General features: G+C 40.5%; 1 protein-coding gene across 7 annotated transcripts in view; it reads left to right on the plus strand.

Moving 5' to 3' along the window:
- Positions 1-2,997: 2,997 nt before the first annotated feature.
- EPS15L1 (epidermal growth factor receptor pathway substrate 15 like 1) overlaps positions 2,998-23,434 on the plus strand; it is an 81,335-nt gene continuing 60,898 nt past the window's right edge. For 4 of the 7 annotated variants that reach the window (XM_073324396.2, XM_073324397.2, XM_073324398.2 and 1 more), the window contains exons 1-9: positions 2,998-3,049; positions 15,729-15,770; positions 15,957-16,046; positions 17,462-17,509; positions 19,130-19,225; positions 19,614-19,676; positions 21,004-21,129; positions 22,515-22,574; positions 22,886-23,212. In XM_073324396.2, coding sequence (XP_073180497.2) covers positions 3,020-3,049; positions 15,729-15,770; positions 15,957-16,046; positions 17,462-17,509; positions 19,130-19,225; positions 19,614-19,676; positions 21,004-21,129; positions 22,515-22,574; positions 22,886-23,212 — 882 coding nt within the window. In that variant the 5' untranslated portion in view covers positions 2,998-3,019. The remainder of the gene's footprint in view (positions 3,050-15,728; positions 15,771-15,956; positions 16,047-17,461; positions 17,510-19,129; positions 19,226-19,613; positions 19,677-21,003; positions 21,130-22,514; positions 22,575-22,885; positions 23,213-23,434) is intronic. The other 3 variants (XM_073324400.2, XM_073324401.2, XM_073324402.2) reach the window with 1 other exon arrangement.

The following is a 23,434-nucleotide window of genomic DNA, read 5'->3' on the forward strand; positions in this document are numbered from 1 at the left end:
GTTTTGATACTTTCATTAATATTAATGTAAAATATTTGCAAATTGTGTTTGTTAAATTCTCCCTTCATCACAAAATTTGTATCCAGGGTTGTAGCCATGTCGGTCCCAGGATATTAGAGAGTCAAGGGGGGTGAGGCAATATTTTTAATTGGACCAACTTCTGTTGGTGAGAGAGACAAGCTTTCAAGGTTACACAGAGCTTGAAAGCTTGTCTCTCTCACCAACAGAAGTTGGTCCAATCAAAAATATTACCGCACCCACCTTGTCTCCATCACAAAAGATTTTTCAAAAATTACTTTTTTCAAAGGTATTTCACAGATCAGGAATGCTGTATGTTTCTACATAACATTTTACAAAGGCTTAAAGAAGACTTGAAGTACTTCCGTAGTAATTATGCTTGTCATAGTTATAGGGCTAGCTGCTTCCCTGGCCCCTTTGTAGTATCTCTATGTGCACCTTTGGACATGCCAGGCCTCATGTCTTCTGGGTGTGGAATTTCACAATTCTTCTACTCCTAGACCAGGCCTTGGGCTATAGAACCCTGTGTATGTACTGTTCTTCCCCTGGAGGTCCAACTGAGTTCAGCCTGCAGCTCTTCCCTTTTGGAGTCTGTGACCAGTGATATACAATGACGAAACACCTTTCTTAAAGCAAAAAAATGTATTTATTTTGTTGAAAGAACAAACCTTTTAGGAGAAAAGAATTTTAAAATTGCAAAAAGTCTACATGCAAATCTGTCTAACTTAAAGGCTTACTATTGCCTGATGGTAACCTAGGCAGGTTTAACTTCTTCAAAGTGGTTCCTTTGTCTCAGTCCTAGCTCTCCTGAACAACCTTCTCCTGAAGAGTGACCCTTTTAAGCCCAGTTATAGGCATTTTATTCTCCTGCATTTCTAGACTTTGACTCTTCTGGTCAAAACCAGTAATGTTAGGCTCAGCTAGCAATCAAGCCAGGGTCCTCGGAGCCAGTGGTTCTGACATTCTCTTAACAGCCCTCAAGTGTTTGCTGAGGAGTGACTAAGTAAAGGCAATATTGCTTCATGTATAGAGCAGGATTCTCTTCTTGGCTCTGCTACTAGCCTCTGAGTAACCTTCGGCAAGCCATGTCACTGCTCTGTGCCTCAGTTTTCCCCATTTGTAAAATGGGGATAATAATACTGACCTTTATAAAGTACTTTGAAATCTATTGATGAAAAGTTCTATATAAGAGCTGAATAGTATCTTGAGCCATTCTTTTCCTCTCTGCTTGTTTTTCTTGACAGACTCCTGTCAAGTTAAACCTATACCGTCCTACTGAAAACACCCCAATAACCAGGCAAACATAGCAGGATCTGTCTTTTGCTGTTTCTATGGAAAAAATTGCTACACGTAGCCAAGTTATAAATCTTTGCAAAATCTTAGACTTACTCAGTAGAGACTTATTATCCAAACATTCCAGTACTATTGAGCATGCTCCAGCCCAGGGTTGAGCAGGACTTCTATAATTGCTGCTCCTGACTGTTGTAGGCTGCTATGACACAGGAACAGAGAGATTCTCTTCTGTTTACTCAATGCTCCACCTGCTTGTGCCGAAGCACCATGAAGGAGAAAGTTGCCTGGTTCTAATACAGCAGTGACAAGAGCAGTACTGGACTGATGAGAGGTACAGAAAATAACAGAGGATGGTAGATTTGGACAAGGAGCTTGAAGGGGGACTGGTGAGGCAATGAACCTGGGAACCAATGGGGAAGGAATGCAGACAGATTGAACCTGGAACCAGCAAAGAAGCATGGGAGTGAGAGTGGGTTGCAGGAAGACAGATCAGATGTGGAGCCTAGTGATAGAAGATGATCTGGCTGAGCAAGAAGACTAGGATTGAGAAGCGGGGTGTGGGGGATGACTGATTTCGATAAGGAGAGCAGAGTAGGGGACTAGGTCTAGCTGGCCAAGGGACTATGATGAGGTGACTGAGGAATGGACATGGGGACTGGCTAGGCAAGGAGACAATCATGGGAATGAGGCAGCAGCACTTCGACAAGTTGCTAGGCAGGAGTAGATGCAATCTTAATGTTCTTTTAGAGAGACAGATAGAGATAAAATAACCCAAGGATGTTTGGCTGTCTCTTTTGTGGGGTTTGTTTTTTTTTTGCCTGCAGTATGTTGCTGACACAACCAGAAAACCAGAAGTTTCTGTAGTGACCATTAACTTGTTTTACTATACTTTGAATAGTGACAAGTGTCTTCAGCCACAAATGCTGGAGTCTCTCCCAGAGTAAGGAGTCATAACACCCAGTCACCTGTTCTGTACATTAGACTACATTGCCTTTTAAAGGTTTAAGGTGTTTAAAAGTGACTGGAGAAGAAAGAGCTGACAGAGAGGAATCTCTAGTACATAAAAACCCTTGAATTAAAAAAATCATCAGTCAATATATGAACAAACAGTTACTAATGCCACAGTTTTATGTGATTAGTAGAACCTGATTAAGCTAAAATTTAGAAGTGTAAGGAGGCTTAACCTACCCTAACATATTTTTGAAAAGTGCCTTGGGTGTGAATTTCATGTTATCAGTGGAAATATATTTTAACAAGCATGCCAATTTACTGTTAGAACAAACACCTGTTTATTTAGTTAAGCTTAACTCTGTCGTAGTATATTCCATGAAGTAAATACATTCTCTGGGGACTGAAAGTGGAGACTGGAAATCACGATTCCTGCCTGTTACGCTTGGCTCTGCAACTGACCTTGGGCAAGCCTGTTTCCCCAATGGTCTGTACAAAGGGGGATTCTGTAAAATGTTTTGACACCCTCAGTTAAAAGCAGCTACGGTCTCATTGTTACGAAGTTGCACAGCATCGTAGCGGGACCTCCTAGTCCCCTCACCCGCACAGTGAGTCCAGCCACACGTGCCCTCAGCCCCCTGCTGAAGCAAGAACAGGCCCGGCCAGTTCCCTGCGGTGCCTGCTGCTCCCTTCCCCCTCCCCTCGGCGGCGCTCGCTCCGCCTTCCCCCCGCCCCGCCGCAGTCAGTCAGTGGGAGGAAGATGGCGGCGCTCATTCCCCACAGCCAGCAGGTAACCGGCCTGGCCCGGGCCAGACGCCCCACTCATGGTGGTCGGACCCCGCCAGGGGAAAACCCGGGCCAGGGGGACAGGCCTCTAGGCGGCGGCCTGCAGCTGGCGAGTTAAACCGGCTTATGGCGGGGGGGGGAAGCTGGGCCCCATCCGGCGCCGGCGGGTCAGTGCTCGGAGCAGGGCAGGCCCCCAGCTCCCCTCAGCAGCCGGGGCAGGGATGAGCCTTTGGGGAGGCAGCCGGTCGCTGGGGGGTCTTTGAGCCCCTTGCCCAGCAGCAGGCTCTGAGGTGGAATCTCAGAGAGGGAGGATGCTCGCTGCCTCGTTGGGATGCAGATCGTTGTTGTTCCTCCCCCCAAGCAATAGGGCCTGGTATTGAACCACGGTAGGGGAAGGGGCAGCCTAAGCGTGTGGTGAAGGCATGAGACGAGGCCTCGGGACACTTTGATTCAGCTCTGCTGTAGACTCCTGGTGTAACCTTGCTTAAGTCAGTTCATTTCTCTGGGGGTTAGTTTCCCCCATTGTAAAATGGAGCTAGCAGTGCCTAGCGCACAGGGATGTTGTGAGAAGTTTGGGGTTTGTTTTTGTTTTTTTTAAATCTTGAAAGGTGCTTGTATCCTGTTGTGATGGAAACGTGGGGGTCATAAGTACAGTAGAACGTCTGAGTTATGAGCTGACAATCAACCACATGCTTCATTTGGAACTCAACATACACCCTCAGGCAGTAGCAGAGACACAAACCTCCCCAGTACTGGGTTAAATGTAAACTACTAAAAAATAAAGGGAAAGTAGCTTTTTTCTTCTGCATAGTAAAGCTTCAAAGATATATTAAATCAATGTTCACTTGTAAACTTCTGAAAGAACCACCATAATGTTTTGTTCAGAGTTACTAACATTTCAGGTTTCAGAGTAACAGCCATGTTAGTCTGTATTCGCAAAAAGAAAAGGAGGACTTGTGGCACCTTAGAGACTAACCAATTTATTTGAGCATAAGTTTTCGTGAGCTACAGCTCACTTCATCAGATGCATACTGTGGAAACCGTTTCAGAACCACCAGCAATCTCTATTCCTAAGGTGTTCCATAACTGAGGTTCTACGGTATGGTAGTTAATGACACATGCTTGAAAAGCTCATTTCTTCTCACTCCTTATTAGCAAAGAGTGAGTGAGGGGAGTGGGATAATCAGGATTCTGCAGTGGAGAGAAAAGACCCTGAGCCCTTGTGAAAGGCAGGGTTGTGTTACAGGGTATAGTTTAACATATGGGACACATTTTATTTTTAAATCTTATTATCATAGAAATGTATAGCCAGAAGGGACCTCTAGAAGTACAACCCCCTGTGCTGTGGCAGGATCAAGTAAACCTAGACAATCCCTGACATGTTTGTCCAACCTGTTTTTAAAAAACTTCCAGCAATGGGAATGCCACAAACTCCCATAGAAGGCTATTCCAGAGCTTAACTCCATTTATAGTTAGAAAGGTTTTCCTAATATCTAAAAAAAAAAATCTGTTGCTGCAAATTAAGTCCATTACTTTTGTCCCTACTTCTGGTGGGCATATGAAGAGGATGGTGATCAACTGTTTTCTAACAGCCCTTAACATATTTAAAGCCCATTTAGTTTCCTTTCCCCCCCACCCCTTTCTAGAGGCTAACCATGCCCAGTTTTTTTTAAAAAAAGAAACCAGAAAACATTAAACCTCTACACCTTTCCTCATAGGACAGGTTCTCAGCCTTTTATAATTGTTGTTGCTTTCTGCTCTGGACTCACTCAGTTTCATTCATGTCTCTAAGGTGCAGTACCTAGAATTGGACACAGTACTCCACTGAGGCCCAATAGAATGGGACAGTTGCCTCTCAGGTCTTACGTGACACTCCTGTAAATACATCCAAGAATAGTTATCCTTTTTGGAAACTGCATCATAGTTGATTCATCTTCTTTGTGATCCACTAAGACTCCAGAGTCTCACCCATCTTCCTGGAGTTCTCAAAGATAGCTGGTAACAGTTCCAATGTTGTATCAGCTGGTTGCTTAAGTACCCTAAGATGAATTTCATTGGGCCCTGCTGACTTGATTACATCTCACATCTAAATATTCTTTAACCTGTTTCTCTATTTTGGCTTGCATTTCCTTCCCCCTTATTGTTAATATTAATTGTGCTGAGTATTTGGTCCCCCTTAGCTTTTAGTACAGATAAAGGCAAGATAGGCGTTAAACACCTTAGCTTTGATATCAGTTTTAACTTTTAGCTCTCCTTCCCTGCAAAATAGAGAACCTATGCTTTTATTCATCTCTTGCTCCTATTTAAATAACCCTCTGACTGCCTTTTATGTCCCTTGCTACAGGTAACTCATTTTGTTCATACATGCTTGTACTATTCCTTTGTACTCCTCCTTAGCAAGTTGTCTATGTTTCCACTTTAATGACTTGACACTCAAAAAGGAATCCTACATAAAGAGCTCCTGAGACCCATATTGGCCTCTCACTAGTCTTCCCAGCTTTCCTTTGCCTCAGAATAATTTGCAGTTATGCCTTTAATATTTTCTCCTTGAGAAATTGCCAGCCATCCTGAATTCTCTCCCCCACCATGGGCCTTACCTACCAGTTCTCTGAGTTTGTTAAAGTGGGGTGGAGTTTAAGTCCCATGACCTTATTCCACTGCTCACTCCTTCCTTTCCTTATAATCCTGAAGTTTATTTCATGATCACTTTCACCCAAATTGCCTTTCACCTTCAGATTTGCTACCAGTTTCTCTATGTTGGTCAGATTCAAGTCTAAAAGAACTGTCCCCTCCACCTCCTCTGGAACAATAATGTGTCCAACACATTCCAACAACTGCATTACTTTTCTAACAGATGTCTGTGTAATTAAAGGCTCCCATTACTTCCTGGTCTTGTGCTTTGGAGATTGGTTTTATAAATGCCTCATCCAGCTCCTCTTGTTGATTTGATGGTCTGTAATAGCCACTTGCCATTATATGCTTACCTAAATTCTTAATCATGGCAGCAATATTTGGTGCTTACATAGTCCTTTCTGTCTGCAAAGCACTTTGCAGACATTACCTAAGTGATTTCCTAGGAAGGGATAAATCTACCCAATGTCTTTAAAGTGAAACCCTGTCTTCACCACTTGCATTAGATCAGTCATGTATTTAGGATGACAACTGTCATTAATCTTCCAAGTGTATTTGAATATTTATAGGCAAATCTGATCTAGATTTCAAGTGAGGAAGGCACTAGATATTACTAATGGCATTACACATTCCTGGTATTTGTCAGCAAGAAGGTTTACAGTTAACTGGGAGCTCCAGAACCCAAATAACTAATAAAATGTTTCCACTTGATAGTTATTAAGTCTTCCCTCCCCCCAAGTCCCATGCTCAGGGTTCTATCTTCTCTTGCAGTTTGTGGGACTTTACTTGGATACATAGATCCATGCGGTCTTTGCAACATAATCCTCTCTGGCTTCACATAGCTTTTAATATTTTCTAAAATGTTTCCATTTCACTTTTAAATTTCACCCCTGAAATCCATGTTCTCTTGCATAAAGCTTTAAAAGCTCAAGCAACTTGCTGAATTGGGTTTCTGATATAAAGTCAAGTAACTCTTGCTCTTGAAGTCTGACAAGTTGTGTGTAACGATCATTGTGGGAGAAACAGGACTAGTTACCTTGATGAATCTGTTCAGAAGTCAGACTTTTGCAAAATAGTTGTTTGATATTGTTTTCACAACTTACTGTGCCATACAAACTCAAGTGTTCCATGTACTGGCCATGAGTAATAAGTTAAAAGAAACCATATTTTGCACTGCTTTTAAGAATAGCAGAGTGAAACTCCAGTGGACTTAAGTCTTCAAACAGTAGGTATCAATCAGCATGCTCAGAATAATTACTTTAGACACATTTTAGAGCTCTGAAGAAATAACGTGGGTCTTTTTAAGGAGAAAACGGTTGACATAATTCCTCAGAGTGTGACAAAACATTGTGGAAACATAATTGGTTGTACAACACAATTTATCAAGTGCCTTATTATGGGAGAGTGTGTTGCTTTCTAGCCCTTTTTTGGGTACAGATCAGAGCCCTGATTGGCCCCAAATATGTTTGTCACTGTTGCTAATTTGTATTCTTGCTAAGTTGCTAGCAAAGAAAGAATTCCAAAGTTGGCTGTGGTTGCAACAAGGCTGTGGTCACACATACCCCAGATGGATAAGACAGAATTTTTAAGTGAAAGATGGCAAGCATTCCGTCTATTAATTAATTCTAAACAAAAATATACAAAGGAAGCAAAGGACTGTCCTTGTGGAGGCACTTTGCTTTCATGATTTTGCTTAAACTTTATAGGGAAAAAATTCTACCCTAATCACCCTAATTGTGATAAAGCATTTCTGATCTGATCAACAATATGGCTGACAAACATCTAAAAGGTTTCAGAGTAACAGCCGTGTTAGTCTGTATTCGCAAAAAGAAAAGGAGTACTTGTGGCACCTTAGAGACTAACCAATTTATTTGAGCATAAGCTTTCGTGAGCTACAGCTCACTTCTTCGGATGCATACCGTGGAAACTGCAGCAGACTTTATATATACACAGAGAATATGAAACACTACCTCCTCCCACCCCACTGTGTATTGTTTCATATTCTCTGTGTATATATAAAGTCTGCTGCAGTTTCCACGGTATGCATCCGAAGAAGTGAGCTGTAGCTCACGAAAGCTTATGCTCAAATAAATTGGTTAGTCTCTAAGGTGCCACAAGTACTCCTTTTCTTTTTGCAAACATCTAAAAGAAAACCCACTAGTGTGTAAATACCATACTAGAAGTTTGATCTGTATGGATGTTTACAATTTAAATCTGATTAGACTCTGGCCTTTCATATCAAGCTACCATTTGTGATATCTTAGACTTCAGAGGGGAACTTTTCTTTCTTAGAACTTGGTAGATATAGTACTTGCTAAAGACTCATGTAATAAAGTAGGTAAAACAGTTTTAAAGTGGATTCATAAAATGTACCCCATATGGCAAGTCTCAGATATTTACCATACTAGAAATCCTGCTTTTATATGACAGGTTTCAGAGGAACAGCCGTGTTAGTCTGTATTCGCAAAAAGAAAAGGAGTACTTGTGGCACCTTAGAGACTAACCAATTTATTTGAGCATGAGCTTTCGTGAGCTACAGCTCACTTCATCAGATGTTTACCGTGGAAACTGCAGCAGACTTTATATACACACAGAAATCATGAAACAATACCTCCTCCCACCCCACTGTCCTGCTGGTAATAGCTTATCTAAAGTGATCAACAGGTGGGCCATTTCCAGCACAAATCCAGGTTTTCTCACCCTCCACCCCCCCACACAAATTCACTCTCCTGCTGGTGCTAGCCCATCCAAAGTGACAACTCTTTACATAATCAAGTCGGGCTATTTCCTGCCTAGATCAAGGTTTTCTCACATCCCCCCCACCCCCATACACACACAAACTCACTCTCCTGCTGGTAATAGCTCATCTAAACTGACCATTCTCCAGGTTTAAATCCAAGTTAAACCAGAACATCTGGGGGGGGGGGTAGGAAAAAACAAGAGGAAACAGGCTACCTTGCATAATGACTTAGCCACTCCCAGTCTCTATTTAAGCCTAAATTAATAGTATCCAATTTGCAAATGAATTCCAATTCAGCAGTTTCTCGCTGGAGTCTGGATTTGAAGTTTTTTTGTTTTAAGATAGCGACCTTCATGTCTGTGATTGCGTGACCAGAGAGATTGAAGTGTTCTCCGACTGGTTTATGAATGTTATAATTCTTGACATCTGATTTGTGTCCATTTATTCCGCAAAAAGAAAAGGAGTACTTGTGGCACCTTAGAGACTAACCAATTTATGGACACAAATCAGATGTCAAGAATTATAACATTCATAAACCAGTCGGAGAACACTTCAATCTCTCTGGTCACGCAATCACAGACATGAAGGTCGCTATCTTAAAACAAAAAAACTTCAAATCCAGACTCCAGCGAGAAACTGCTGAATTGGAATTCATTTGCAAATTGGATACTATTAATTTAGGCTTAAATAGAGACTGGGAGTGGCTAAGTCATTATGCAAGGTAGCCTGTTTCCTCTTGTTTTTTCCTACCCCCCCCCCCAGATGTTCTGGTTTAACTTGGATTTAAACCTGGAGAATGGTCAGTTTAGATGAGCTATTACCAGCAGGAGAGTGAGTTTGTGTGTGTATGGGGGTGGGGGGGATGTGAGAAAACCTTGATCTAGGCAGGAAATAGCCCGACTTGATTATGTAAAGAGTTGTCACTTTGGATGGGCTAGCACCAGCAGGAGAGTGAATTTGTGTGGGGGGGTGGAGGGTGAGAAAACCTGGATTTGTGCTGGAAATGGCCCACCTGTTGATCACTTTAGATAAGCTATTACCAGCAGGACAGTGGGGTGGGAGGAGGTATTGTTTCATGATTTCTGTGTGTATATAAAGTCTGCTGCAGTTTCCACGGTAAACATCTGATGAAGTGAGCTGTAGCTCACGAAAGCTCATGCTCAAATAAATTGGTTAGTCTCTAAGGTGCCACAAGTTTCAGAGTAACAGCCGTGTTAGTCTGTATTCGCAAAAAGAAAAGGAGGACTTGTGGCACCTTAGAGACTAACCAATTTATTAGTTATTAGTGCCACAAGTACTCCTTTTCTTTCTGCTTTTATATGGTTAGTTGCACATGTCTCCTTTGATGTTTGGGAGATTGTTGTTCCAAGTTCTTTTGGTATTCTCTTTTAATGCAATTTGTATATGTTACTGAAATAATAAGTCTTCTTACTATGGACAGGATGTAGTTCTTTCAACATTAATACATTTTCTAATTAATTAGTTAACAGTGTTGTTTCGTTTCCTTGGAAAAGATGTTTTGCCTATACAGAACTGTCAATGCATTACAATTTTATTTAAGGGAATACATATAATTGTAGAGGAAATGAAAGAACCACCTTGAATTTTTACATTTACTTCAAAATATTCTGGCAAGTCATTAAGTAAAAACCCACCAAAATGGAATACAAAAGAATGGGGAGTGGGGAATGTAATAAAATTTAAGTATCCTTACATGGAGACATCCAGAATAAGACTAGACATAAGTGATTGTCAACATTTAAATGTTGACTCAAATGAGCTGAATTATTTTTGTTGTTTATATAGAATGCAAAAATGTGAGATGCTTATAATATATCAGTAATGTTCCCAGTAAATGAAGGTTTGTTACATTGTACCTTCTGTTTTATACAGTCTAAGGTTCCAGTTCTGCAAAACAGCATGTGCTTAGTTTTAAGCACGTGAATAGTTGCATTAATTTTAAATCAGTAGGGCTTTCTGGTGTTTAAAGTTAAGCATGTACATGAGTGTTCACAGGATCAGTGCCTAAAAGCATGCATATAAAATCAAATCTCAATGCTATATCAAAACAGAAAGTGGTGGTGATACCCTTTGACAAATTTAATTATGTATTTCTTACCTCACCAGCACTCTGCCAACTATTTCATCTCCCCATAGATTTCTGTTAGTTTGCCAAAGAAAAATTGATACAGACCATTTCCATCTTTCCACAAATATGCACAGACACCTCCAAAAATGGTCAAAGTGAAGGATGAGCAATATTCAGCTGTGCACCAATCATAACTCAGAATGGGAACTGTATACTGTTGGAAAGCCAGAATTCTTCCCTTCCTAATTGCACATCAAGCACTTGCTTCTGATTCTGTTAAGACACAAGATGTGTGCGCACACCTATGTGCATAATTACAGGCAGTGCTTCCAGCTCCGCCTATACTTCAGGTTACCTGACATTTCCCCATATAAGACCCTGTTTTCAATTGCCTATATCTTTGCCAATTTTTAAATATTTGGCTTAGAATTTCCCATGTCAAGTATCTGCCTCAGCCTGCATATTTTAAGAAATTTTCAACAAAAATGGTTCAGCCATTTCTGAGGAAATGTAGAGGGTGGGGGAAAAATGTCATTTTGCCCATGATTATAAAACAAAAAACTGCACAACCTTACTGTTTTCTTGAGAAGCTGTAGTGCTAGTGTGCCTCCAGGAGCTTGAAATTTTGGCAAGGGGTTGCCTTTGTGTCAGGGATGAACCCTTTGCTATTCCCATGGGGAAAAATAAAAGCCCAAGTTTAGCCATCTTATAAGACTCTGGGGGGGGGGGGGGGAATCTAAGTTTGCATATGCGCAGTAGAGATTGGCCTCTAGATTCTTTGAATATTCTGTCTGTACCAGGCTTGTGCCAACCCAGGACTACATGGGCTGAGCAGGACTTTCCTGCCAATTGTTGCAAGTCACTATGTCACAGACCACCAGAACTGAGACTATGGAGACTCACTCTTGTTCTCTCAATGTTCCCTCTGGGGAACAGGCACTCAGGCAGCATTGAGGAGGAAACAGTTTGGTTAGAATAGAGAGAGAATAAGCCAGACCTACGGAGGAGGGGCAGGTGTGGCAGAGGGAGCAGATTGGGACAAAGAGTCTGGCAAGGGGAAGATTTAGGATTGTGACCTAAGGGGAGGAGATCTGGGAGCTGAGCTGGACAGACACTGGCTGGGCAATGAGCCTGGGGAGGGAAGACTCACTAGGACAGCCCAGAGGGGAGACATGGACTAGCATGAAGACCCTCAGAGGTGGAGACTGGAATGGACTAGGTGAGGAGACTAGGACAAGAAGCTGGTGGGAGAGAGACAGTACAGGGACAGGGTGGAGGGGATGTGACAGAATGTGTTAGGTGTGGGGGAACAGGAACAGAAGGGTCAGTCCCCTCCAAAATTTGGAATGAGCCAAAGATTGAATCTCACTGTTCCTCTGTAGTCATACATTTTTGTGGAAACCCCTTTGCAAAATGGGTCTCATCCTCCACTAGTGAAGATCCATGAAGAGGATGTCAACTTATTAATGCTATCACTTACTCTTTTCAGATTGGTTTCAGAGTAACATACCACACAACAGAACCACTAACCCAGGAACCTATCCTTGCAACAAAGCCCGTTGCCAATTGTGCCCACATATCTATTCAGGGGACACCATCACAGGGCCTAATAACTGTAGCTCACGAAAGCTTATGCTCTAATAAATTGGTTAGTCTCTAAGGTGCCACAAGTACTCCTTTTCTTTTTGCGAATACAGACTAACACGGCTGTTACTCTGAAACCTATCAGAGGCTCGTTCACCTGCACATCCACCAATGTGATATATGCCATCATGTGCCAGCAATGCCCCTCTGCCATGTACATTGGTCAAACTGGACAGTCTCTACGTAAAAGAATAAATGGACACAAATCAGATGTCAAGAATTATAACATTCATAAACCAATCGGAGAACACTTCAATCTCTCTGGTCACGCAATCACAGACATGAAGGTCGCTATCTTAAAACAAAAAAACTTCAAATCCAGACTCCAGCGAGAAACTGCTGAATTGGAATTCATTTGCAAATTGGATACTATTAATTTAGGCTTAAATAGAGACTGGGAGTGGCTAAGTCATTATGCAAGGTAGCCTATTTCCCCTTGTTTTTTCCTACCCCCCCCCCCCCCCCCAGATGTTCTGGTTTAACTTGGATTTAAACTTGAAGAGTGGTCAGTTTGGATGAGCTATTACCAGCAGGAGAGTGAGTTTGTGTGTGTATGGGGGTGGGGGGGGATGTGAGAAAACCTGGATTTGTGCAGGAAATAGCCCAACTTGATTGTCATGCACATTGTGTAAAGAGTTGTCACTTTGGATGGGCTATCACCAGCAGGAGAGTGAATTTGTGGGGGGGGGGGGGGGGAGGGTGAGAAAACCTGGATTTGTGCTGGAAATGGCCCACCTGATGATCACTTTAGATAAGCTATTACCAGCAGGACAGTGGGGTGGGAGTAGGTATTGTTTCATATTCTCTGTGTATATATATAAAGCCTGCTGCAGTTTCCACGCTATGCATCTGAGGAAGTGAGCTGTAGCTCACGAAAGCTTATGCTCTAATAAATTGGTTAGTCTCTAAGGTGCCACAAGTACTCCTTTTCAGATTAGCAACCGTGTTAGTCTGTATCCGCAAAAAGAAAAGGAGTACTTGTGGTACCTTAGACTAACAAATTTATTTTAGCATAAGCTTGAAGTGAGCTACAGCTCACTTCATTGGATGCATTCAGTGCAAAATACAGTGGGGAGATTTACATACACAGAGAACATGAAACAATGGGTGTTACCATACACACTGTAACGAGAGTGATCAGGTTTCAGAGTAACAGCCGTGTTAGTCTGTATTCGCAAAAAGAAAAGGAGTACTTGTGGCACCTTCGAGACTAACCAATTTATTTGAGCATGAGCTTTCGTGAGCTACATCTCACTTCATCGGATGCATACTGTGGAAACTGCAGAAGACATTATATACACACAGAGACCATGAAACAATACCTCCTCCCACCCCACTCTCATGCTGGTAATAGCTTATCTAAAGTGATCATCAAGTTGGGCCATTTCCAGCACAAATCCAGGTTTTCTCACCCTCCACCCTCCCACACACAAACTCACTCTCCTGCTGGTAATAGCCTATCCAAAGTGACAACTCTCTTCACAATGTGTACGATAATCAAGGTGGGCCATTTCCTGCACAAATCCAGGTTTTCTCACCCCCCCACTCCCATACACACACAAACTCACTCTCCTGCTGGTAATAGCTCATCCAAAGTGACCACTCTCCCTACAATGTGCATGGTAATCAAGGTGGGCCATTTCCAGCACAAATCCAGGCTCTCACATCCCCCCCCCTCCCCCCCGGGACGGACGGACACACACACAAACTCACTCTCCTGCTGGCAATAGGTCATCCAAACTGACCACTCTCCAAGTTTAAATCCAAGTTTAACCAGAATGCCGGGGAAGGGGGTAGGAAGAAACAAGGGGAAATAGGCTACCTTGATTATCATACACATTGTGAAGAGAGTGGTCACTTTGGATGGGCTATTACCAGCAGGAGAGTGAATTTGTGGGGGGGGGGGGGGGGGTGGAGGGTGAGAAAACCTGGATTTGTGCTGGAAATGGCCCAACTTGATGATCACTTTAGATAAGCTATTACCAGCAGGACAGTGGGGTGGGAAGAAGGTATTGTTTCGTGGTCTCTGTGTGTATATATGTCTTCTGCAGTTTCCACGGTATGCATCCGATGAAGTGAGCTGTAGCTCACGAAAGCTCATGCTCAAATAAATTGGTTAGTCTCTAAGGTGCCACAAGTACTCCTTTTCTTTTTGAGAGTGATCAGGTGAGCTATTACCAGCAGGAGGGGAATTTTTGTAGTGATAATCAAAGTGGGCTATTTCCAGCAGTTGACAAGAACCTCTAGCTTAAGAGGTCTGTAGTGTGCAAAGTTTCAGCCCTACTGATGACCAGTGAGGGTGCTACCTATGATTCCACATGATGGAATTTCTGTTTTTTTCAGTTTGCTTTTTTTAAACACCTACATAATTACAAACACACAGGATGGCTGAATTAAGATTTCAGAGGTAATTTAATTCTGGCTTTTCCTAACTTTTGAGTGTTTGACTTCATACTTTTAATGTTTCTCTTTGTCCCTGCTCCGGACTAGAACAGCACCCTAGGGCTCCTTCCCTGGAGGCAGCGTCTTCACCCTCTCAGGGCCTTTCTGGCCTAGTTCTTCAGCTGGGCTACTACAGTTCAGTTCCTCTTCTGGGGTGCCTCAAAGTCCAGGCTACTTTTTTTGTGTGGGGGGGAGTGGAGGGTGGGTAGAGACCAACACCAGCCTCTACACCAGGTCCCACCCAGGGGCCCTATAGATAGCAGCCATTCACAATGTCCCTTTAAATAAACTAGGTTACTGCTATAATTCTCTGGGCCACTTTCCCATGGTTGCCATACATTCTTCATCCTTACCTCAAGGCCTTGTCTTTATGGAGTCCTAGCAGCCAAGCTGGAGCACTATCCACTCTCCTCCAGCTCTAACAGGGAACTGAACTCATGCTAGACCTGCAGCTCTTCTTATACTGACCTGCTTGGCCCTGATTGGCTACTTCCCACACAGCCGATGTAGACCTTTCTACTGCCCTTTTCTGGGCCAGGGTGTGGCAGGCCCATAAGGCCTCGTCCACCCCATCACAATGACTTTAAGTGTTGGGAAGGCTGTGGAGGGGGGGACAAGCTATACACGGTTTAATACTGTTTGCTGCTTTTGAATAACAGAACGTTAATGTTAAAAAAAATCTAAACTCTCAAGTCACTGGTGTTACAGTTCTCATGGTAATGTTAATTTGGTTACATTGCATATGTTTATCTCAAACTTATGTTTCTGTATCCCAATTCTGCGAAATGGGTTCATGCAGGCAGATTTCTGTAACTTAGGATCAGGGTTAAATATGAATATTAAACTTTATTGTTGAGAGCTTTCTGTAAGCATGTTGTGTGTCCAATTAACAATACAGTTAGAACCCTAATTTTTAGATTCAGAACTTTAAGGCGTTAAATTTGTAACAATATCATAATATATGTTTTTTATTTTAAATATGTAATATTAGTGATACTGAAATAATAATTTAAATTAATTTGTTTCATATCAGGATGTGCTTTTTTGACATTCCCTGAAAGTGGAATATGTTTGATCATGGTCCATTTTTGCTTTTCTCATTTTTTATCCCACCCACCAACCCTTTTTGTTTTTTAGCTTTCCACTGGGAATCCATTGTATGAGACTTATTACAAACAGGTATGTTTTTAATACTTTTTTTTTTTAATTGTTTTCCCCCTTTGTAAGTCTAGTTTCTTGCAGTGTTCCCTCTGCTGTGTGGTAATATTGCTCTATTATTGGGTGGTTAAGGGACAGGAAAATCTCCATTCTCCACTTTTGCTTTTGTAGCTGACATACTTAAGTCAGTTAATTTTTGTTTTCCAGGTAGATCCAACATACACAGGGAGAGTTGGGGCTAGTGAAGCTGCACTGTTCCTTAAAAAATCAGGTCTTCCAGACATTATCCTTGGAAAAGTAAGTTAAGTATGTGTGTGTTTATATGGGGATACATATACATTATACAGTATTTTTTCTGTGCATTATGATCACAGCTGGTATTGAGTGAATGTGGATGTGGTTTGCTAGAGAGAGTGTGCAATACAGTGCACCTCTGATTTTTCTGAACTCCAGGTACTTGTAGATTGGTTGTTACTCCCTTGGTTGCACTGACTAAAGCTCTGCTTCTGTGGATATTTTAAGAGCCTCAAAAAGTTTATAACACACAAGATAAAACAGGAAGATGAGGGGATAATTAATAATAAGGTCATATAAAGAATTGCTTGAAGAGCGAGCGCCTTGTCAATGAGACTGTTCTGTGCACATGAGACAGCATCTGAGAAGGCACAAAGGTTAGAGTGGGAAGAGGAGACAAAGGGAGTAAGCAGTCAGACAAGATGACTGAGAAGAATGTAAGTAGCAGTAGGGGGAACTGGGAACAGAGATATTGAGATATATGGATGAGGAAAAGGAAACTGAAAATGAAGGGAAGAGACAGGAATCCACCAATGCAGGGATCCAAAGAGGGGGAATTGTGTAGGAAGCAGTGGAGGAGGAAAATGTGGACAGAGAGGAGCTGGGAGAGGTGTGATTCTGTGAAGCCAGACAAGAGATTGTTACAGTAATCAAAGTGGGAGATGGCCAGGGATTGAATAAAAGTTTTAATGGTGGAGGCTATGAAGAAAGTGTAGATTCTGAAGATATGTAAAAGAGAAGTAACCAGTTAATCACATCATTTATTGGACTACTGGAAGGCGCTTAGATACCGTGGTGATAAGGGTGATATAAGAACCTATTGAGAGAGAAAGAGACTAGCTGTGATGAGGAATGAATTAAAGATGACAATGATTGATTAGAGATTACACAATAAGATTTTAAATTACTAATTTTAAAACAAAATATTAGCAAATCTGTTTCTCCTTCACTTACCTCCATGACTTATCTGTCATGAGTTCAGGATTATTGGAAGGGAGTGGGGGCTCCTCTCTACAACTGCAGGCTAGGGAGTGCAGGAAAATGCTAGATCATTTGATCATTGTAGATCATACAATGTTCTGTGTATGTTGGTTATGATGTGATCTCTAATGGAAGAGAAATTCAGACTGTAGGACATAAGGGCCTGATCCAAAGGTCATTAAAGGTAATGGACAGACTCCCATTTACTTCAATGGAGTTTGCATGTGGTTTTATGTGAAGAAGGATTTGACTTTAAAATAAAGAGCACTTTCTTTTTTACATATACAACAATTTGAGGTTTAAAATTTTTAAAGCAAATTTGCAGTTCAAATGTTGAAATATAAAACAAACAGTTCAAGTACTAATGTTTTCTATTTGAGCTTTCCAAGATAAATTACTTACAAAAATACATGTTATCATGATTTTTATTTCCACAGATATGGGATTTGGCTGACCCAGAGGGTAAAGGGTACTTGGATAAACAGGTATATAAAATGTGCAGTGAACATGAACATAAATCTATCATATAACCATACACACTTTGGCCCTGATTCAGGAAAGCATCCTTAAGTTCCATTGACGTTACGCATATGCTTACATGCTTTACTGCCTAAAGGCCTTTTTCAGTGCTCCTCATACCCAGATATGTATCTACTATTCTAAACTAATTTAATTAAAATGATTTAATATGGATAATCTGGAGATATTTCTATTAATTATTTATTATATTTTTCTGTCATTTATTATCTGAAAAAATAAATGCACGCGTGACAGGGCGCAGTCCTTTTTTACTGTCTTCTCATTCAAATGGCTCTAATACCTCCAGTTTGTAAACATCGACATGTAGTTTATTTGTGTTTATCTCAACAACCACCCATTTACAGTCCCATGCAGCAACTCTTGTTTACAGTGACATACAAACATCATCCACGCAGAGATCTCCCTTTACCCTGGCCCTGCCTATCCTCTCCAACCCTTTCTCTTTCTCTCATTTCTCCCTTACACTTCTTTCCTGTGCCTTTCTACTCTTCCAGTTAGTGAATAAATAGCTCCTTAGCTCCGTGAGCTTAGACTGATCTAGTAATTAGCCCCTGCTTCCCTCAATCAGGCCCTTCACTGGGAAAAACAAATTGGACTTACAGTGACTAGAGTGCTGGTTTGGCTGCTGATTCTCAGCACTCTGTCACAATTTATTAAAAATACTCTAGACATTTGTGGTTAATAAAAATTATGAAAATAAACTAATCAAATACTGTAGCAAATAAGGGCATTTGACAATATTTTGATATGATTAAAGTCCAAGAAATTTAAAAAAGAATTGAAGGTGAACTTCAAAGTATTAAGAAAACATTTTAAAAATTATTTAATATCACAAATCACCAACAGACCATTTAAGCTTAAATGACAAATACATACATTAAAATATATTTAAAAAGCAATTTCTATCACTTACTTGCCAGATCTTGAGTTCAGGATTGTATGTTTCCATTGCAAAGGCAGAACAGGGAATGCAACCGTATGCTGGCAGCTCCTATGGGTGTTTGTAATGGCATCAGTTTTTGGAAGAAAGATACAAAACGTGAACTCAGGATTTGACAAATAAATGAATGAAGAACGGCTTTTCAAATTTCGTTTTAAAATGTAATGGCTAAGTCTATCCATATATTGTTAATGATTTGGGATATTAAATAGCTTTTGCAGGTTGTGGGGTTTGGGATTGTTAAACAAAAACTTAGTTCATTTTTAAGAAAAAGTGTTTGGCAACAATGGTTTAATTGTGGGAAAGCATTTTTTAGAACGTATACAATTGACTGGGTTTCTTTCCTTAAGCCAAAAAGGCTGTACATAAAGTTGTTGCAAAGTCTCCTTTTCTTTAAAAACGCATCTGTAGAAATATATAAAGGTAGAAATGAATGGAAGGGGTGGGAGTGTGAGAGCAACTAATTCAACATTTCCTCAAATGTGGTTTCATCATTTAAGCAATGGTATCTGCATAGTATCATTAAAAACAATATACCAATTATCCTGCTTAAAAACAGTGAGTTAGATTGCTTGTTTTTATTAACAGAATGCCCTGTATTTACTTGTTGTGTTTGAATTTGTAGGGTTTCTATATTGCATTGCGACTCGTAGCATGTGCACAGAATGGCCATGATGTTAACTTGAGCAATCTAAACTTGACTATACCACCTCCTAAATTTGTAAGTGATATTTTAAGTTTAGAACTGAAACTTAAAATGAAAACTTGGGAAATCTTTTCTACTTTACAAATTAGTCTCATAATAGTTACAGGACATAAATTGTAAACTCTTTGGGTCAGGGATTGTCTTTTTGTTCTGTGTTTGTACTGCGCCTAGTACAATGAGGTCCTGGTTAGTGACTAGGCTTTTAGGTGCTACAATAATACAAATAAATACTAATAATAATATGACATTTAAAGTTTTTGTTATTTGGTTAAGATATGCAAGAGTTCGTTTTTCTTTTCAGTATAACAAGTGAAATACTTCATATCAATATCCATATGTAAAACATTTAAATATTAAAGAGAAAGCTACATGTGCATAAACATATTTATGTTTTTCATTTTAGCATGACACTAGCAGTCCCTTATTGATCACACCTCCTTCAACAGAGGCTCACTGGGCCGTTAGGGTAAGTGTGCAAGATAGTACATTTGAATCCATTCTTTAAATGTAAATTCTGTTTCTGGCAGCTGTGTTTGATAGATTAATTTTACCAAGAGAACATACTTCCTACTTTGGAACACCTTCCTTTATTGAAGCAGATGTGTGAACATTACACAGTACTGAATATGGATTTTTATATACTTCTATATTTAATATAAGTATTGTTACAAGTCTCTGTCAGCATTTGGTATAATATTTGTAAGAAGCATTGTCCAGGACATGAGGGTTATGCTCTAAGATTTTTATCTTATGCCTATCTGCCAGAGTCAGAGCAGAAGGCACTTTGAGTTAATGTTTGATGATCTAAAGCAGTGGTTCTCAAAGCCGGTCCCCCTGCTTGTTCAGGGAAAGCCCCTGGCGGGCCGGACCGGTTTGTTTACCGGCCGCATCCACAGGTTCGGCCGATCGCGGCTCCCACTGGCTGCGGTTCGCCGCTCCAGGCCAATGGGGGCTGCAGGAAGGTCGGCCAGCACGTCCCTTGGCCCACGCCGTTTCCTGCAGCCCCCATTGGCCTGGAGCGGCGAACCATGGCCAGTGGGAGCCACGATCGGCCGAACCTGCGGACGTGTCAGGTAAACAAACCGGTCCGGCCCGTCAGGGGCTTTCCCTGAACAAGCAGCAGACCAGCTTTGAGAACCACTGATCTAAAGAACAATGAAGCACTTCACCAATCCCATCCCCAAGTATTAGTTTGGAACTTGAACCCACAACCTTCTAAGATTATGATTTCTTTGGTGCCTGCTGTATGGTCTAATGAAAACAGTAATTTTTGCTACATATCCTATATTTATAACTTAATTTTCTAATTTTATGTTATAAATGTAGAATAAAATTTCTGCTTGTAGAAAATTTAAATTATCAAATCATTTAAATAAAGGTTTCTAGTTTGTATATTATATTATAATGTAGAAAGCAAAATCTTTGGAAGTAACACTTCTTAGTAGTGTAAATGATCTCTGAAAGTTTCATAACTTAAAATCTGGGCACCAATATGTGAATCAAAATGCTTTGTCTTTCCAGAACACTAGAGAGATGCATATTGTAACCCAGTCCTGTAATTTCCAGAAAGCTTGTTTTCATACTGAGAAAAATAAGGTCCTAAAGCCTGTTCCATGAGTTTTACATCAAAATACAGCACAGTGTTTAGGATATAGCATACAGGTGTGTGCTGGGAAACTAGGAAGTTAAAATGATAAATTACTGACCAGTCACTTAGTTTCTTGCAAGATTTAATTTTCGACACTCACACAGGCACACTTTTTTACTTATTCAGGCTATTTCTTACCAACTAGGTGGAAGAAAAAGCAAAATTTGATGGTATTTTTGAAAGCCTTTTGCCAGTAAATGGTTTACTTTCAGGAGACAAAGTAAAACCAGTACTGATGAACTCAAAGCTACCTCTTGATATCCTAGGAAGGGTAAGTGTGCAGCAAATTTTCCTAACCATTTTTTAATGTAACTTCTCTTTCTAGTGAAATTAAATATGTAATATAACTCTTCATAACAGCATTACTTTAAATGGAAGCAATAGTTCAGATCTAGGCCAAGATTTTTAAAAAATGGCTGCCTAAAGTTATGCTCTCTAAACCATTATTTAGACACTTAAATAAATACTCCATTTAAAAGCAAAACAACAAAAAAACTTGGCCCTAGGCTAGACCAGCTTAATTTGTCTTGTATTCTTTCAAGACCAAGAACTTGAATTTAAAAATTATTACATTGAAAAGCAAGTCAGTTTAAAAGGAAAATGAATGCCTCTTGGTTAGAAAAGCTGTCCTCACCTAAGCAATAATGCCTTTTAGGGCATTATATCCTATTAGCTTTTTTTTCCTAACTAGGAGCTATTAAACCAACTGTAAATATAAACTCCAGCTATCATGCATGTACTCTGGAATAGGTTGTTCTGTGAAAGCATCAGTAAACCAAGGGTTTTAAATAGTGTTGCATTGTACTTTTGTTACACATTCTGTACTATTTTTGAGCAATAGCTTTGAACTTCTGGGGCTCCCCTCACAAATATGTAATACATGCAGTAAACATCCCTAAACAATTTTTCTTTTTTTTTTCTTTTCAGCCATAATTATATACACTAGTCCACAGAGAAGTGTTCTGTGCCAGGGCCAAGTTTGGGTTCCAACTAGTTCAGCCTGAGCCCCATCTCTCCTGAAATATGCTTTCATTCTGACCATGAAAGACCACTTCCTTCTTTGCCTTGATGTGAATGATAAGTGAATTGCTTAATCTTGCACTTGAACATTATGCTGCACTTGGTGTTAAAAGGCTTCAGACTTAGTATTATTATTTCTTTTTTGGTGATGTCTAGGCTCTATATAAATGAAACAGTCCTGCCCCAGGTAGCTTACAGTTTAAATAGACAAGACAGATAAAGTGTGGGAAAGGAAACAGCCACAAGAAGATAAAGAGACTTGCTTAAAGTCACACAGCAATCTATGCCAGAGCTGGGAAATAGAGCCCACGTCTCCTGCATCCCCATCCTGTCTCCTCTCCACGGTACCACACAGCCTCTCCATCATAATCATATTAGTTATGATGACATAGGCTGAAGTATAAGTGCTAGAGCAGATGAGACTTTGTATCCCTTTATGCCTCTTGTCAGCCCCAAACATATACTTCCATGTATATTACCATAACTAATATGATCTTCAGAAAACGCACCTCAAATTTCTAAAGGGCATTAACATTCTTAAAACATTTAATGTTTTCTAACCTACTTATTAACTTATACTTTAATAAAATTGGTTGTAACATGTTCTTCAACTTTAATTTTTGTCAAACACTGTAGGTCTGGGATCTCAGTGATATTGACAAAGATGGACACCTGGACAAGGATGAATTTGCTGTGGTAGGTTTTAAATTCTGAATTCATTAAAAGTTTGACAAAGCAATGTATAGGTGTTATTGCTTCCTTGAACTTAGTCTTGAGCATTGCAAACTCGTCCTTTCTGGCTGCTCATTATTCACACTGTGCCCTACTCCAGATCATTCAAATTACAGCCACTAAAATGGCCTTCTTCCTTGAAACCCTCCTCTGGCTCTCCCTTGCCCAGAGTATCAAGTTTAAATGTTTTGTCCTGCGTTCAAAGTCCTGTACATCTCTGCTCTGACCTGTATTTCTGATCTTTTCTCTTATCATGTTTATCTCCTTCTCTCTAGTATTTTGGACACTTACCATTGGAAACTTTTTGTTGTGTGTTCCTCTCTTCATTGGTGTATTACAGATATTTTTACCTTTTGCCTTTGCAGGCAATGCATTTGGTATATAGAGCTCTTGAGAAGGAGCCAGTTCCCTCAGTATTACCCCCCCAACTTATACCACCTTCCAAAAGAAAGAAGACACCAGTTTTTCCTGGTGCAGTTCCTGTTCTTCCTGCAAGTCCTCCACCTAAAGATAGCCTTCGTTCTACCCCATCCCATGGCAGTGTAAACAGCCTGAATAGCACAGGAAGTTTGTCACCCAAACACAGCATCAAGCAAACACAGGTACACATCTCACGTTAATTTTTATATCCTTTGCGATGAACTGTGCAAAACAGTGAAATGACTTTTTGCTGGATCACTTTTCTTTCCAAGGAAAACACTTTTTTGAGAGAAAGTATTTTATGTTTTGAAAACAAATGATGTCACAGGATGTGGGGAGAGCTGAATGTTAAAGGGTGAATTCTCTTTTAGTATGAATCTTACTGGCATGACCAGTAGGTTGGG

This window comes from Lepidochelys kempii, chromosome 25, assembly GCF_965140285.1.
Source record: "Lepidochelys kempii isolate rLepKem1 chromosome 25, rLepKem1.hap1, whole genome shotgun sequence".
Classification (NCBI taxonomy): Eukaryota; Metazoa; Chordata; order Testudines; family Cheloniidae; genus Lepidochelys; species Lepidochelys kempii.